We start from the raw sequence: 17,382 nt of genomic DNA, 5'->3' as shown, positions 1-17,382 counted from the left end.
GTATGTATGTATGTATGTATGTATGTATGTATGTCTGAGAATGTAATCAATATATTTCACGTCCCAGGAGCACCACTTGCAAAAAACATCCACTATCTTATACCATTGTAGAGAAAGACTTAATACCTTAAAATTAAGTTAGTTAGTAAGTTACTCTTATATTAGCTTGAAAACTTAAAAGTTGGTATTTTTACACACAAAATTTTTGTCAAAGACACTGAATATATCTTGGATATATATGAGATATTTGGTTATTTTTTGCGTATACTGAATCATTATTAAAGATATATCCTGATTGAGTGTTAAACAGTCTCAACTTAGATAAGGAAGGCAGCACCTTGGCAACCAATTTGTTTTAAAATAACAAACACTTAAATCACTTTAAACTGCAACATATGAAATCTTTGTTGCTGGTAATTTTCAAGATTGGTTGTACCATAGACCCTCCACCATTTCATAATCGCCATCAAATGAATCGTATCCGTCAATGAGAGACACCATGATTCATGGGTTATGACATCGCATTATCATAATCGCATAACTTTATCCCGTGTTTTGCAAGAAGTATGAAAGTCACACTCGGGTTATCGCGTGACTTTATGTGGTATTGTGAGATTTTCTTGATGACCGGATGTAAAATATTACCATTTACCAGTAAAGGGATTATCATATGCAAAAGAACATAATTTCAAAGGAAATACCCAAGTTGTGTATCCTGTTGGTGGAGGGTCTATATATATGGTTGTACTTAATCTTGTTAATTTAATCTGTTTTTTTAGAAGTCAAACATCTTCTTTGTAAAGGAAATTGTTGGGTGGTATCTTTGAAGATCACTACAGATACCTTTAATAAGAATTTATCAAATAAATTCTTATTTTTTCTTTGATTTAAAGGCCCATTGAAAGGCCCAGTTTGGTTTACAGGATTGAAAACTGGGCATGTAATCTTATCCCTATGGCTTCACTCATAAAATAATACTAATATGAGAACCTGGGCGTTAAAGCTAATGAATGGTTAGACTTTTTGAGAACAACATAACAACAAAAGTTTCAGACATTACTGTTGTACATACTGAGTTAACTACATGAACTGTAAGTACAGTGTAGTGTTTGACACATAGCTATACAGCTTAACAAAATATTGATAACAGTCAAAGTACTTTTTATCAGTTACAAGAAAAAAGTAAAATATTCAAAATATATTGATATTATGGTTATTATGGTTATCAAAAATTTAAAACGATAACAAAAATGAAGAATCTATCAATCTCCAACACACTTGCATGATTCACAAACATATTTTATCAGCGTTTTTCTTAGCCTTTCATTAGTCTTCCTAATTCGACTTTTCCTGGACAAAGCAATGATGCACACATCTGAGTTGACTAAATGAACCTTGAGTATAGCATAGTGTTTGACATATAGATCTACACTTAAGCAAAATATTGATAATAATCATAGTACTTGTCAGTTACATGAAAAAAAAAATTTATCAAAAACTCAAAACATTATGTGATGTCATGGTTCTCCTAATTAACAAAAGATAAAATGGTGATAAAAATATGGGTTATCTATTCATCTCCAACACACTTGCAAGATTAACAACCATATTTTATCAGTGTTGTTTTATCCTTTCATCAGGGTCTTCCTAATTAATGTCGCAGACTTGGGAAGTCTTCAGGCAGCAGGATATGGACACGACAAGTTGGGCATGTACTTTGCTCTTTCATCCACTTGCGAATACACTGCAGGTTAAAAAAATAGAAGTTACAATATAAAATACTGACAGAACCCTATGATGCACGAGTGCAAAGTGTGGCGTACTCGGAGAATTAACACAAGTGTTTGCACTATTCATTGACGTCTTACCTCCATAAGTGTGTACGTTATTATTATATAATATAAATATAATAGTACGTTTATTGCTTTACAAGGCCTTCGGCCCATATACAACGCAAGAGATTTACAACAAACTCAAAGTCAAAGTCACATATCAATGGTTGGAATAAATACTAGTATTACATTATTTCACTTGTAAGCATCTCTCTTTGTTTAAATGCATTGTATACAAATTTACATAATGATGTTAGAAGTTCAGGCTTGTTTGTTCTCATCAGTCTTATGAATTTATTAAAATTATTATTATCATTCTTGAAATGATGATAAATTTATCATCAAATGGATTATCAAATTATCATAGCTGACAAGTGACTTGGCACAGTGCCAAGGACTGAAGGATACAAATATCCAACAAAGGAAAAAAGATGATTTGCATTGGTTTGATGTGAAAAACGACTGTATGCCACAAAACAGAGTTGCTTGAAAAGACGACAAATAACTTGCAACATAACAACAATGTCTTCAAGGCATCCATGCAGTGTGACTAAGAGTTTCATCCCTTCTCTTCCGTTGACTATTTACCCGTATTGGTTACTTCAATGTATTTATCCTGATTCTGACTGCAAAACAGATGAGTTTGTTTTGTGCAAAGACAAAGACACTTACCATGCTATGAAGGCAACATGTCGACATTCAAATATACAAACACCCACCCCACTCTTCAGACTGAAGAATTTGTATTGCACGACAATACAATTACCACATTATGAAAGCGATGTCGACATTCAAATATACAAACACCCACCCCACTCTTCAGACTAAAGAATTGTATTGCACGACATCACACTTACCTCATTATGAAAGCGATGTCGACATTCTAAGATACAAACACCCACCCCACTCTTCAGACTAAAGAATTGTATTGCACGACATCACAATTACCACATTATGAAAGCGATGTCGACATTCAAATATACAAACACCCACCCCACTCTTCAGACTGAAGAATCAGACTGAAGAATTTGTATTGCATGACATCACACTTACCTCATTATGAAAGCGGTGTCAACATTCTAAGATACAAACACCCACCCCACTCTTCAGACTAAAGAATTGTATTGCACGACATCACACTTACCTCATTATGAAAGCGATGTCGACATTCTAAGATACAAACACCCACTCCACTTCTTAGCTCTTCATGACAGATAACACATGGGTCTTCATCATCATCCAGGTTGATACCAACATGACTCAAAGTTGGTTCAGGTAAATAAACCGATGGGGGTTGACCAAGAGGAGTTTTGACAACAGAGGGCACGGTTGCCATGGGTACAGGTGTTAATGTTGGTGGTCGAGCTGGCTGTGCACCCTGAACTACTGAACTGACTATAGGGGTTGGTTTGACAACTGGTATCGGTATACCGTATCCTGTTACTGGATGTTTCTGTAATGGTGGCTGTGAGGAGAAACACAACCATGAAATAATGAGTGGATATTAACATACAATCTGATTTAGGAATGTGGAATATGACGTCCTACAACAATTATGTCAGTAAAATAGAATTGGCTGTGATCAAATAAATGTTTCATCAGTTGTGGACCTGGCTATGATGGTATCATAATGTTTTATAAATGTAGTGTACATTACATATATACATATGGATCCAATACATCGATCTCTTTCATTCTGTCGGTCTTTCTGTCTGTCTCTATTCATCTATCAATTGATTGATCAATTGATTGATTTACCTACCTATATACCCATTATAATAATATCTCAGCTACCCATCAATCTTTTTTTATTTATTTATCTATTTATCTATATCTATCTAATCCATCTATCTATCTGTCTATCTATCTATCTTATCTATCTTATCTATCTATCTATCTACAATGTATCTATCTATCTATCTATCTATTCATCGATCTAGCTATCTTATCTATTCATCTATCGATCCATCTATCTGTTTGTCTATCTATCTATCTTATCTATCTATCTATCTTATCTGTCTATCTATCTATCGATCCATCTATCTTATCTATTCATCTATTTGATTCACAAACTGTATTCATATGAATAAAATCATTGACAAAACATTCTGATTTGTTAATTTTACTCATTTGCATACAATGGCTAGTAAGACTATCTTTGATTTTTAAACTTTAGTCATTGCATTGATAAGACATACTTTGTTTGATTCATTCAGTTTTATACTCATAAACATACAATAATTGATAACACACCATGATTCATTAACTTTGCTTATTAGCATATCATGATTGCTAGCATGTTGTTAAAATTTGTTACCTTTCCTTTTATTATTCAATAACTGTAAAAGATTGATAAGTGTATAAAATGTTTATTATACATACAATAACAAACATTTTACTTTTTTTTTTTTTTAGCTTTTTGCAATGTATTAATTGTACGTAATCGCAACCACACAATTTTTTTTATCAATTGTGTGATTGCGATTACGTACAATTTTAGAATAGGTGGGTAGGTAGATTTTTTATTTTATTGTATTGCATTGCATTTTTGTTCAGGTGTGAGTGTCTAGTTCATGTTTTCCATTGTTTTCCAAATGGTCTTTGTGTTGTTTATTTCTTCCTATCAGATGTACAGTCATTACAGATTGGAAAAACAGTTTTATATTGTCTTTTTAAGTTGATGTCAGTTTCCGCATCCACTATTTCTCAAGAGACTTCCCAATTTTTGCAATTTTATTATTTTTCTCTCAAAAAAGTTTTTAAAAAGTTTAGGGTCGGAAGTGAAAAGCTAGGTGGGGTCGGATAACCGGAACCAAACATTTATTTTTTTAGGCCTAAGTTACAAACACAGACTTGGTCTATGTTGTTTGATGTTGATTTTTCAAGTAGGAAGCCATGATAAATTGTTGTATAAATTAAAAAAGCCAAAATAAATATACAATCCTCATCAATATGGCCACTTTAACCCACAACAAAGTAGTCTTTTATTAGAATGTAAACTGACCCTGCATTTCACTTACACGAAGATATATAAAGCAAGCTAATTACACAAAGCAAGAAAATGAAAGATTTTACCAAGTTTGCAGAAAAAGCACAGCAGATGAAGAACAGCATTATTTCCTTTTACAATGGTTCCCATGGAAACACCACAGATCACACAAATGCAGAAAACAAAATAAGGTTAGTTACCGGAAGGACAGTAAAGAAAGGAGTAACAGGGATGGGAGAGTCAGTGCTTACGGGTACTTGTAATGGTCTTCCAGCCACAGTTACAGGTAGTCTTGGAGCAAGACGTTGCTTTTCTTTGATGAGTAAAGTAACACGGTTGATGATCTCATCCAATGATAAACCTGATAAGGAGTTAAAATTTGCACTTCTTACTTCTTTGATGAAATTTGTCAAATGGATCCTGTAAAAATACAAAACATTAAGTCAATGTTACTAGGAGAAGAGTAAAAGGATAGGTTTAAATACAGTTAATTCTGAAAATGGATGTTGCACCTATGTATTATAGAAATTGTAAAGACTAAACTTACAGCTAAAATGATGTTGGTTTGGTGTTTCACTCACGAGACATGTTTTTGACACACTGTCATATGAATACAAAAGATTGCAAATATGTGTAAGTCAGAGATTATTTGTTTACCATTCACATCACTATGGTAACGCTATATATTTTTCACTCACTTGTTGTACATGGGGTACATTGTCATCAACTTGACCATGATTTTTTCAAAACTATTCTTTGGATGTTGCTGTGACAATGATCCTGCTTGTGGGTGTTGCTGTGGATGCATGTGTTGTTGTGAATGCATTTGTTGTTGCTGTTGTTGTTGTTGTTGTTGTTGTGAGTGCATCTGTTGTTGTTGTTGTAGGTGCATCTGTTGTTGTTGTTGTTGTTGCAATTGTTGTTGTTGTGGATGCATTTGTTGTTGTGGATGTATTTGTTGTTGTTGTTGTTGTTGTGGATGCATTTGTTGTTGTTGTTGTTGTTGTTGTTGTTGTTGTTGCTGTTGTGGATGCATTTGTTGTTGTGGCTGCTGTGAAAGTATTTTTTGTTGTTGCTGTTGGTGAAGTAACTGCTGCTGCTGCTGTTGTTGTTGTTGTTGAAGCATCTGTTGCTGTTTTTGCTGCTGCTGCTGTTGTTGTGATGGTGGTGGTGGCATCTGCTGTCCTGGAAGCATCACTCCTGGCTGCACCGGATTCTTAGGAACAGCACCAGAAACTGCAGTTGGAACTGTTCCTGCTGCTGTAGGCTTTGTAGGCACATTAGCCGTTCCAGTTGCAGGGGCAGCTGGAGCCACTTTAGTTGCTGCAATCTTAGCTGCAGCAACTTTTCCATTTGATTCAGTTGCTGCAGTTACTACTGTTGTGACTGGCATTTTGACTGGTTTTGTTTCATTGACTTTAGCTGGCTTTCCAGCTTGCAGTGGTGGGGGTGTTGATGATGTTGTTGGGGGAGGAGATGGGGATGCAAGAAGAGTTGGTGTTGTTCTCCCAAATGAACCACCTAACACACTGCCTGGTAGACCAACTGACATGCCACGAAGATTTTTCAACTAAAGAGGAAAACACAAGGAAACAGTCAATTAATTCTTTAAATTCAATTTGGCCTACACAGGTAGTTGTGTTAGAACACTTCTTTATTATCTTGTTATTTGTAAAGCCCCCAGTAACATTACCAAAATGGGTATTAGGAGGAACCAGTGTAAACATTACTGGGGAACTCAGTTAGTTTTCACCTACGATTGTTCAACCAACCAACCAACCAACCAACCAACCAAACAAACAAACAAACAATCGATCAAAAAACAAATGCAAACAAAAACAAACAAACAAACGAGAGCTACTGTATTCCAATGTCTTACTGTACATACAATAACTTACCATTGGGTTCTGGAATAAGGCAGGTGGGGGTTGTGGCATTGATGGAAGTTTGATTTCTTTCAGTGAAGACAGTACGTGTCCATTCTTTATCAATTCAATCTGATCTTGGAAGTATAACTACACAAAAGGAAGTGGACACCAAAATTATGAAATTATAAAATATATCAAAATGTCTGCTACATTAAACAATTGCAGATAAATTTGTTCACATCTTTAAGGGAGAGTACTACTAGTAGGAATTGAGATTTTGAGAGAGAGAGAGAGAGATTTTGAGAGAGAGAGAGAGAGAGAGAGAGAGAGAGAGAGAGAGAGAGAGAGAGAGAGAGAGAGAGAGAGAGAGAGAGAGAGAGAGAGAGAGAGAGGAGAGAGAGAGAGAGAGAGATAGATAGAGAGAGAGAGAGAGAGAGAGAGAGAGAGAGTCTTCAACACATCACTGTCATAAATATTATATGAATATACAATATACAAATACAGAATTTCATTGGTTCATGGTTAACTCACTCATGTGATGAGGATTAATATCTGATACAAAAATTAATTACAAACCAAAATAACTTGAATATACATGATAGGTCTCTTACCTTGATTTCTAACACTTTGTTGTCCACATCCTCACAGAATTGCTTCCACAGGACAGACAGAGATTTACATTGCTGTTTCACTTCATCTTGACTCATACCAGAAACACTTGGTGGTCTGTAACAAATCACATCAACCAAACAATATGGCTATTAGTTATACAGTAGAGGACAGCATGAATTCACTTTTTTTTTTCTTTTTTAAAAACGTTTTTGTGTACCTGCTTTTATTGTTCTCCGTAACGGCATTTTAATTTAAATCATTGCACTAAGTATTTAATTGACTTTTGCAACTTTTAGAACTTGTTTTTTTTTATTGATCAACTTTTTGTTTTTGTTTCTGAACATGATTATTTTACTGATAATGATATGTGAACTCAAGCAATTTGACCATTTAATTTTGGTCACAATGTTGTTTAAATAAACCATGTGTTATTGCTGTACAAAAAAACGATTGCATTTCTAAGTATATAGGATTAAAGCGTTCACTTTGCAACTGCTATCCTATCAGGTGCCCAATTATACAATAGGGTAGACTGGAGCATAATGGTGGTTTCAATACTATGTAGTTCTGAGGACTTTAGCTTTCACAAAGAAATGACAGCGGTAAGGCTCAAGCCAGCATCTTGTAGATTCCAAGCGGGCAAATTGAGATAATTGACAATCCTGACCTTCACATTTAAGGGATAGATAGACACTTTGTGGATGACTCACAATAGAAAAGGGGTTCGGAAAACAGCAGTAATAGAAATGACAATACAAGCACGTAGTACTTGTACACTGGGAACTCTGTTCTTTATATATGCACGCGCACTCCAACTTGTAACTGAAACTTACATCACATAAGAATGCACGCACACTCCAACTTGTAACTGAAACTTACATCACACAAGAAATTTTGATTTGATCGTATGCCTTATCGGCGGGCTGCATGCTGATTGGTTGATTATGTATGACGTATGACTATATAATGAGTTCATCAGAAAAGACAACAATGTTAACAACAACGTATAACACAAAATATGAATCAATAAATGTAATTCACGACAACCTTACCTTTCTGACATAGTAGTAAAGTGTCTGTGATAATAATCTGACTCTTGTCGTTTTAGTTGATATGGACTACATGCAGCATTCAGTCTCAGTTCTAAAATGTTCACCTAAAGTATGACAAGTAAAATGTAATATGATAAGTCTGACTACATGTACATGTATGTTTGATTAGACAATGCTCAAGCCAAGTTGAACAAAAAATATGGAATTTATACTCTGGTCGTTCTACATCGCAACAACATGCGTCGATGTCACAACAGTCACTACGTCACTGGTTCTACTGTGTTCGAAATTTGAATCAAAACATTCAATACTGCCATAACTTTCCTTGATTTTTCTTTCATATCACTGGCACTGGTATAATTATGTTATTCTCTAATATTTTTCTTCATTCAGCAGGGAAATACAAGTCGCTAGACAAGTAATGACAGACGCCCCTTGGGTCACTTGCATTTTCCTTGGCTGAACGAAGAAAAATATTGGGGAATAAAATCTAAATATGATAAGTCTGACTATGTTTGACTGTAAGGATTATAACAGTCTCGCCAATATGTTCAGGCATTTTTATTTATTTATTTATTCAGGTAAACCAACGGGCATAAAGCCCATTTACAGGCACCTTTGAATACTTGTCACCCAAGAAGTCCAGTGAGGGCCATCCCTCATGGGTTCAGTGTTAATGCAGGAGGAAACCGGAGTACCCGGGGAAAACATGCGTTGTCCGTTAGAGTCAAACTGAACAACACTCTTCTTACTTACAGCGTGGTAAATTTAATCGAACCCTGAATGGGGTTCGAACCCCGACCGCAGTGGTAAGAGGCAAGTGGTTTAACCACTTGGCCACCGACAACCTTGCAGAATACATGGTACTTATGGCCATCTTTGATTGAGAGGAGAAAATATTTTTCTGGACACTGGAGCCATTTGGAATCAACAAACACTGTATCATTCTCCACCTAGTCTAACTTTCACACTTGCGAGAGCATGTGTTGTTGGTGTGTGTACTGTGTTCTATTTACTTTATGTTGTTTGGTTCTGTTGGTTCCTCCAATTCTAATCCTGAAAAAGTCTTTCCACTGATGTTGGAGCTATAGCTTGAAACATGTTATTGCTTGTTTTTTAAGGACTGAAGTAATACATCACTTTGAATAAAGTAGTACACACTTTGATTCTAGCAATTTACAAGCACGTACACAGTATTCAATTTGAACTTTTGTTCCATTTGAAGATAAGAATGTACAAACTTTGTGTAGAACTTGAAGACATCGTCCTAAACCACAGCCTAAGTCTAAGACCGTCAAGAGCTTGTTATTTTGCAGTGTCGTGGAAGAAATCAGCTTTGGTTTGCGAGAATGGTAGAATAATACATTACCTCTGCTTCTTGCGCTCTCTTCAAAGCTTTGTTATAAGCTTCTTCTACAGTATACTTGTTATCATTTAACAACAATTTCTCTCTCTTCCAAGCATCCCTATAATATGACAATTAACACTTAATAAAACTTATCTAATCTTACGAGCAGTCTCTCACAAAATAATATTTCCAAAAATTTCCTGAGTATTGTAACAGTGTTTTCATGTGATTTTATATCCATGGCACAAGCTTATGCTTACTTGCATCCAGGTATGATATGTGCTCTGTCTATTCCATTGTATTACTATTCATGGGCAAGTACATGAATATTAATTAGGGGTTGGGTCACTCATTCTCCTTGGCTTGTAACTGTTAGTGTACCACATGTAGCAATAAAGAATGTAGTGTTTTGAGTGTACTCTATGACTTTGGTTATCTTTCCTTACCCACTATGCCAAACACCGGTCAACTCGCTACCAAGACCAGGATTAACAACTTGATAAAGTTAAACCAGGTATGAAATAATGTTTTTTGGTATTGCACTTCATAGTGACGACCAGTTGTATGTATGAATGCACTAATATAAAAAATCATTGGTATGTAATAATGAAACTATACCTTTCACTTTGGAGAATACCTTGCAACGTATTCAAGTTATCCTGTTTGTCAGTCAGGTCTTTAGAAAACCTAAAGAAACAAAGTGACAACAACATATCATTAATTTCAGAGATTTTGTTTGCAATGGCAGTACACTGTGAGTAACTGCAACAAATTCAATTTATCCAGTTCATATGTAAAGAGGGCCTCAGAAAACAACTGAAAAACTGAAAGCAATTACAAACGTTGCATTAATTCAATATCCCTGAAGGTCAAGGTAAAATACAATGGCCCCACAGAAAGGTCACATACATGTAGGAGTAGCCACTTGAATGAAGTTTCACAGTAATACATTGTTCTGAAGTATACATTCACACTGGTTTTTTACTACAAGTATGCCTGCCCCATTTGGTCAAATTTGCATATTGGGATGCAAAATGGCATGCATATGGCCTCATATAGGTTATCCCCTTTGTGCCAGGTTTGAAAGAAATCAACCTGTCAGTGATATGGAAGTGGACACGTGGTCACATGGACATCCAACCCAGTGCAATAGTCCCCCCCCCCACCTTAATGATATGAAATGGATGTAGACACATGGCCAGATATAAGCACCACCCCCAGTGATATTAATGTGACAACAATGTACAGACATGCAATCAATTGTAACAGCCCACCCCAAGCTCCTACACAGCGCTACTGTAATAAAGTCGACATCCACAACTTCTGGTTCAACTGTCAAGCACTGATGCATTCAGTGGGGGCTATATGGGGATTTTGTAAAGCCAAGGCATTCAAATACTAACATTAAACATTGTATTTAAGGGCAGATTACTTCATACAAATATCAGTTATCTTTTCTGTTCAGCGAAATTTCTATATGACTAGAACAATTTTTGGAAGATATGCTAAGCTGGTTGACATACCAACTACTAACTTTGTACACATGTATACGCTGCACTAGCTTTTGTTACAATTGTACATAATCATAATTTATTAGAATATATTTCAGAATTAAGCCAGTCTATTTTATCAAGATACTAACTATTATTAACACCATGGATATTTTATGTTAAATATATGCATATACAAAAAAAGTAGCGAATCTGTGATGTAAACTCTGTGATATGGCAAAAGTGGCTGCCAATGATAGTAGCAGTGTGTATCACAAATGTGTAGGAGCTTCAGCCCCTCCCCCCTCCCTGCCCCCTCCACCCACCTATGATACTTACTTTTTAAGTTGATCTGTATGGTTAGTAAGCTGATGTTGTAATTTCTTCACATTTTCAGTTTTATCTTTCAAGTCTTTCTCCACCTGTTTCATTTCTGCATCGTGATGATTCTGAGCATCAATGATCTGTTTCTTTAAGATCTTGAAATATAAAACAAGAGAAGACTTACATCTACTTTAACGGGATAAGTCAGACAGGGGTTATTTAGGTGTGATAAATACTCAGCTGATACAGTTTTTGAAATGACCCTAGCTTGTAACACTAACAGGCTTGATGGTTAACCTGGCAAGTCTTGATTCATGTAGCCTGTGAACGCAGCACTTCAAATTCAGTATTTTCCAAGGATACCATGTGTCGAATCTGATTGGTTGAATAAGTCACATGATGCCTATACCATGTTGATTGTTTCAAATTTATACCTGGATGCATACCTGGCCTCATACTTGATCTTATTGGCCTATACGGAAATGTAATCACTATTCAAATTACCAAAAACATCATCATGTCATATGCAAACAATTTCATGCTGACTGTAATGGTTGCACATTAGGAGTGGCCAAAATATAATATTTGAACTAATGAGTGCACAGACTGTGTGGAGAAAACACTTAACTTGCCAGGTCAACCATCAAACAAACTAGAGGGCCTACTTTCCAGCTAACATTCTAAAATGACTACTGGTAAACTGTCCACTATAATACTCAGTCTCCACAAGTCAGTGAGCCCTAATTACTTTTAAACAACATTCGTTTCCAACTTATTGTTTCAAAGTAGCTGTATTACTATCCTATTGATTCATGGGACCATGAACAATATAATTCCATATTCCGTAATTTAAGGTCAGCTGATCAGTTCAAACTCTGCCCCATTCGATCACGTACTAAGACGTATGGTGATCATGCTTTTAGTGTTGCTGCTCCCACTCTCTGGAATAATCTCCCACTAAACATCCGTCAGTCACCTAACTTATCTGCTTTTAAATCTAATCTTAAAACTTTACTTTTTAAAACTGCTTTTAACTGATATTTGTATTGTATTATTTGCTTTCAGTGTCTTTGATCACATTTTTTGTGGATACTGACGCTTTATAAATAAATTATTATTATTATAACCATTTCATTGTCATTCCTAATTCTAACCCATAGGAAATGATCACTCTCACCTTTTCAATTTCTCTATTTTCATCTAAATTTTTCTGCAGCATTTGTAACTCCGCTCCCATTTTGTTCTTCAACTGTTCTTGTTTATCGAGAGCATCTTGTAGCTGAAGCTGTATTCACAAGTGGTCAAAAACAGAAATGTAAGTGTATATATTACGTGTCAAAAAATGCAGATACACAATGTGCACTATCCAGAATACCAATGGACTCATATCTTCAAGTTACTATCTTTACAAGATTTTTCACTCATAATCATATCTTAAAGTTAACGGGGGTCTCGAGGAAATAGAGACATTTTTCTGTTCTGGGGAGTCATGTCATGATGTTACATCACCTGGAATTACTTGTGAGTTCAGAGAAACATCAAGTTGATCTTGAGCCTTTTATATTGTGTAGCAGGGGTCCCCAGTAATTTCACCAGGTACCCAAACAAAACTGTGGTAGATAGTATGGGACATTATGCAACTTTCACCCCTATCCCCTTTTCCACCTGGGTGCCCAACCTTAGCAAAACATTGTACTGACACTTTGAAATATATAGTTAACATTCCTTGGTGTATATATTATATATTTTACCAATTAATATGCTAATACCACATGTACCTAACTAGGGAAGGTCTCCCCCCCCCACCCCCTCACATTTACTGATATGAACTGCCAACAAGTTACCAATATCTGTGGTTCTTATTACATTACATGTACTTGATTTTTCCTGTCTTTTCATAACAAGCTTTAAAATCTGATTCAATGATAATATCTAACTATAAAAGCTGTACAACCCCCCCCCCCCCCCCTCCCTTTGTGCTGAAGTGAACTTATTATTACATTCTATACAAAAAAATGTAAACTACTATGCCACAATTTGTAGGTCTTACTACATTACCTGTAGAACTTGATTTTTCCGGTCTGTTTTTTCATAATCAGCTTTATAGTTTGGTTCATAGAGATCCGTATTAATTGCAATATCCTTCATCACTGGTAACAAATTAGCCTGCGTACAGAAATCTTTCTTTCTCAGGGATCTCTTGATACTTTCACTGTAAGGTACAGTCAGTGGCCTTGGTTTTGGTTTGGGAATTTCACTTGTATTCTGCCACACATTCTTTCCACTTATTGGCACACTTTGTTTATCAGTAAAGTCGGCACTCGGAACATTCCCGAATCCTGGCGGTCTGTTATCAATCGGAGTATCATTATGCACAGCAATTCTAGAATCATATCTTTCTAGGATATCAGTAGATTCCTCTTGCTTGTTTTCCAATGCCTGTTGCAGATGGTTGACTGCTTTCTGCTGCAGCGAGCTCACCTTTTCCTTTTCCTTGTCATTTTCCACTTTTTCAGGAGCAACTTTGACAGGAGAAGACTCCACCGGAACACAAATGTTATTACCGCGTTCCAGAATCTCATCCGGCATATAATATGAGGACAACTGACATTTAACAGCACCTGTTTCTTTGTCTTTAGCAAACTTATCTTGATTAAATGAAGTACACAAATTCTTACTGGACATTACCAATGTTTCATGCTCAGAAGTAAAATCTTTGTCTTTAAAGCTTGGATTACCACTAGTTTTGAGAGTGCTATCAACACAGGATTCCTGCGTGCGACTAACATTATATTCATGATTATGTGTGAAAAAATTTTCTGTCCCTGGTACAATATTGTTGTCCTGGGATTCATGAGGAACAATATAGATTTCTTGGCTATTCATGCTGTAGTTGTCATCATCAAATGGGTAGTTTTCCTCTGGAGGTATTCCACTGTTTTCTTGACTGGGTAAGTTTGACAAGCCGTAACTCTCCTGACTTGCCCCTATACTGCTGCTGCCTTGGCTACCAATATAGCCATAATCTGACAAACCAGCAGGCTCTTGTGAGTCTCTGCCAATACTTATCTCAGACAAGCTGTCAAGGTTTCTAGGAACACTCTCCTGTGACAATGCTTCTGTTAATGAGGGAAAGTTTTCTGATGTAAGATTAACATTGGAATTATTAAACTGATACTCATGCAAACGAATATTTGGAGCAACGGTAGTGCTTGACTGAGTTGGGTCGATTTGTGACCCGTTAGCAGACATTGCCTTCACAGATATATCGTCTCCATTTGCTGCTCCATTTCTCTGTAAAACAAGTTCTCTACATTTCACAGAGTCTGTTAACAAACACACCATGTCTTCCACCATGGCAAACTGTAAGGACTGCAGAAGGAACTTCGATAATCCTCCGGCCCTTTGAACAAGTACATGAGCCTCTGGTGGAAACAGTTGATGAAACTCAGACACAAGTAGTGGATGAGAAACCAGCAATGGTCCATGTTTCTCTAGAATTGTGGAAAAGTAGCTGAAAAAAAAAGACAAATGTAGTAAGTAGTTAACATCATAACAAACATGAATAATATAAGCAGTTTCAATTTTGTTTTTTGACAGACATAACTGAATGAGTGACCACCTTAACAGTGTGGACACTTGCTTATATTTGGCCACCTTAGGATCTATTACACAATGTCGCACAAGCTCAACAAAGGAACATTGTTCGTTTAGGACAAAAAACCCTTCCCCTAAACAAACATTTACAGCACACGTTTGTATGTGATGTAAACCATGATCAAAAGCGGTCACACTACTACGAGTGTAAGTAAAATGTTTATCAACTTATCAACATCTCAGTAGTTAACACAAAAGCTTTTATCATTGAAGGAGTGACAGTTTTCCATCAAAATGTGGTTAGAAGTGCGAAAAGTTCAGCAATCGCATTGATGCCAGACACCCCCCCCCCCCCCCATGAACGAAGTTTGCTTGTTGAGTTTGTGTAACATTGTGCAATCGTCCCTTAACAGAGTGGACGCATGCTTATATACATGTACAACACTTGACAGTATACTGAGTAAGCAATAATTTACACAAGATTCAAAAAAAAAGGAAAACTTACGAGAACAATGATTCTGTTAGTTTTTCTCTATTTTCCCTTTCTAGGCTTGTTTCCACATTGACTATAGCAGCAGCAGAGGCGGCCCCAGTTCCCATACTTCTCTCCAACAGAGCCGCATCATCTCGATATCTATCTGGCACGGCAAAGGGTGCATTCGTATCCAGAATATTGTAAGGATTCCTAAGGATTACAAGGAATGTTACACCAGTTTTTTTTAAAAATATAAATGACAGATTGATTCAATCCAAGGTTATTGCATTCATGTTATCTTATCAGTGGAGATAAGGGACTAGATCATTCCTCTCTTCAGGATCAACTTTTTTCACACCTAAATTCTAAATCATACTCCGACACCCCCCCCCCCCCCTCCCCTGATTGGTTTTCCCCCAATCTTTACCAAAAACAATAGAAACTCATCAAATAAGTAATTGGTATTTTGCATTATGTGTGAGTTCTGAACCCGGAGGTAAATTATCTATGCTCTGAGTTTGAAACTAATACAAAATATGACTCCAGAGCAAGGAAACATTTTTGGTTGTATCAAGTAAGTATGTATCTTATATGTACAGCTGTAACCCCCCCCCCCCCCTCATTTTAGTGTTGATGACGGATTTGTACAAATATACATTATATTATTAATTTAATGACATGATACTTTGTCATAACCCCCCCCCCCCCCACACACACACACACACCTTTCCTATTCAGTATGTAACTACCATGTGATCATTCAACTGTTCTTTATCACTGACAACGACATACCTTTGTCGGACACCTTCCTCATCATCTTCATCGTCACCATAGTGATTTTCCAAACCATCACTATGGCTTCTTCCAACAAAGATATCCAAAGTTTTCACAAACTGTAAAATGGGATTTACAAATGGTTTTTAACACTTTTATCAGTTCTGATGTAAAACAACATTTGTGAACTGAACTGTCTTAAAGAAACATACACTTTTTTCTTTCCGGCTTTGGACATTAATACTTTATATACACTGTATGTTTGCCCACAAATTATGAAATTCATGACTCACAAGAAAACACCAGGTCTTATAACAGACAGGGGGAAATATTTTGTGACATTCAAAACTAATCAACATATGTTGGGATATTGTTTGGAGAAATTTTCTGATGAGCCTCGACATATTGAATGCCTGCTGTCCTTACCTTTGGTTTTTTCTTCTTGGATTTAGCCTTGGTTGGTTTAGATGCACCCTGTAAAATGAAAAATAAATAAATAAATAAAGGCTAAGTTCTAGTCATAAGCTCTTGGCAATGCTATTGTAATTCAAGTTGTGTGAAATTGATTTAAACATTTCCAGCAACTTTCTTTCTATTTACACAGAGATACAGTCCAAATATCGAAAACCAAGTACGGTCAATAAACTTACAGCACTTTGTTCTTCTTGCATGTCTTCTTTCTTCAAGACATAGCCTACTTCTAAGGGGGCAGGTTGCTTAGAACTGTCTGGTGACCCAGGACTGGTAGATGCAGAATTTATGACGTTATTGGACACTGAAGACAACGGTAAACTACTTGGACGTGTCGCATTATCTAGAATGAAGTCAAACATTTAGCGTTATTGGACACTGATGCTAACGATAGACTACTTGGATTTGTTGCCTTATCTACATGTATAACAAAGTAAAACATTGAAATTTGGTGTTACTGGACACCAAAGATAGTGATAAAATATTAGGACATTTCCCGTTATGTGGAAAGAAGTGAAATGTTGGGAACTAATAAAATGGTTAGACCTAT

The 17,382-nt window shown here is 36.1% G+C and overlaps 1 protein-coding gene across 1 annotated transcript in view; it reads right to left on the bottom strand.

Annotated features, from left to right (window-relative positions):
* Nucleotides 1–1,651: 1,651 nt before the first annotated feature.
* The window catches only part of LOC144448081 (uncharacterized), a 43,528-nt gene continuing 27,797 nt past the window's right edge, over nt 1,652–17,382 (bottom strand). The window contains exons 23-38 of the mRNA XM_078138233.1: nt 17,012–17,175; nt 16,788–16,835; nt 16,380–16,480; nt 15,618–15,797; nt 13,574–15,029; nt 12,693–12,800; nt 11,531–11,670; nt 10,320–10,388; nt 9,723–9,819; nt 8,354–8,457; nt 7,301–7,415; nt 6,720–6,836; nt 5,736–6,391; nt 5,073–5,241; nt 2,977–3,297; nt 1,652–1,744 (exon numbers count right to left, since the gene is read on the bottom strand). Of these exons, the coding sequence (XP_077994359.1) occupies nt 1,652–1,744; nt 2,977–3,297; nt 5,073–5,241; nt 5,736–6,391; nt 6,720–6,836; nt 7,301–7,415; nt 8,354–8,457; nt 9,723–9,819; nt 10,320–10,388; nt 11,531–11,670; nt 12,693–12,800; nt 13,574–15,029; nt 15,618–15,797; nt 16,380–16,480; nt 16,788–16,835; nt 17,012–17,175 (3,938 nt within the window). The remainder of the gene's footprint in view (nt 1,745–2,976; nt 3,298–5,072; nt 5,242–5,735; nt 6,392–6,719; nt 6,837–7,300; nt 7,416–8,353; nt 8,458–9,722; nt 9,820–10,319; nt 10,389–11,530; nt 11,671–12,692; nt 12,801–13,573; nt 15,030–15,617; nt 15,798–16,379; nt 16,481–16,787; nt 16,836–17,011; nt 17,176–17,382) is intronic.

The sequence above is a fragment of the Glandiceps talaboti genome, chromosome 17 (assembly GCF_964340395.1).
Source record: "Glandiceps talaboti chromosome 17, keGlaTala1.1, whole genome shotgun sequence".
NCBI classification, from domain to species: Eukaryota; Metazoa; Hemichordata; class Enteropneusta; family Spengelidae; genus Glandiceps; species Glandiceps talaboti.
The sequence above is the reverse complement of the archived record's forward strand: the minus strand, read 5'-3'. Positions and strand labels throughout refer to the sequence as shown.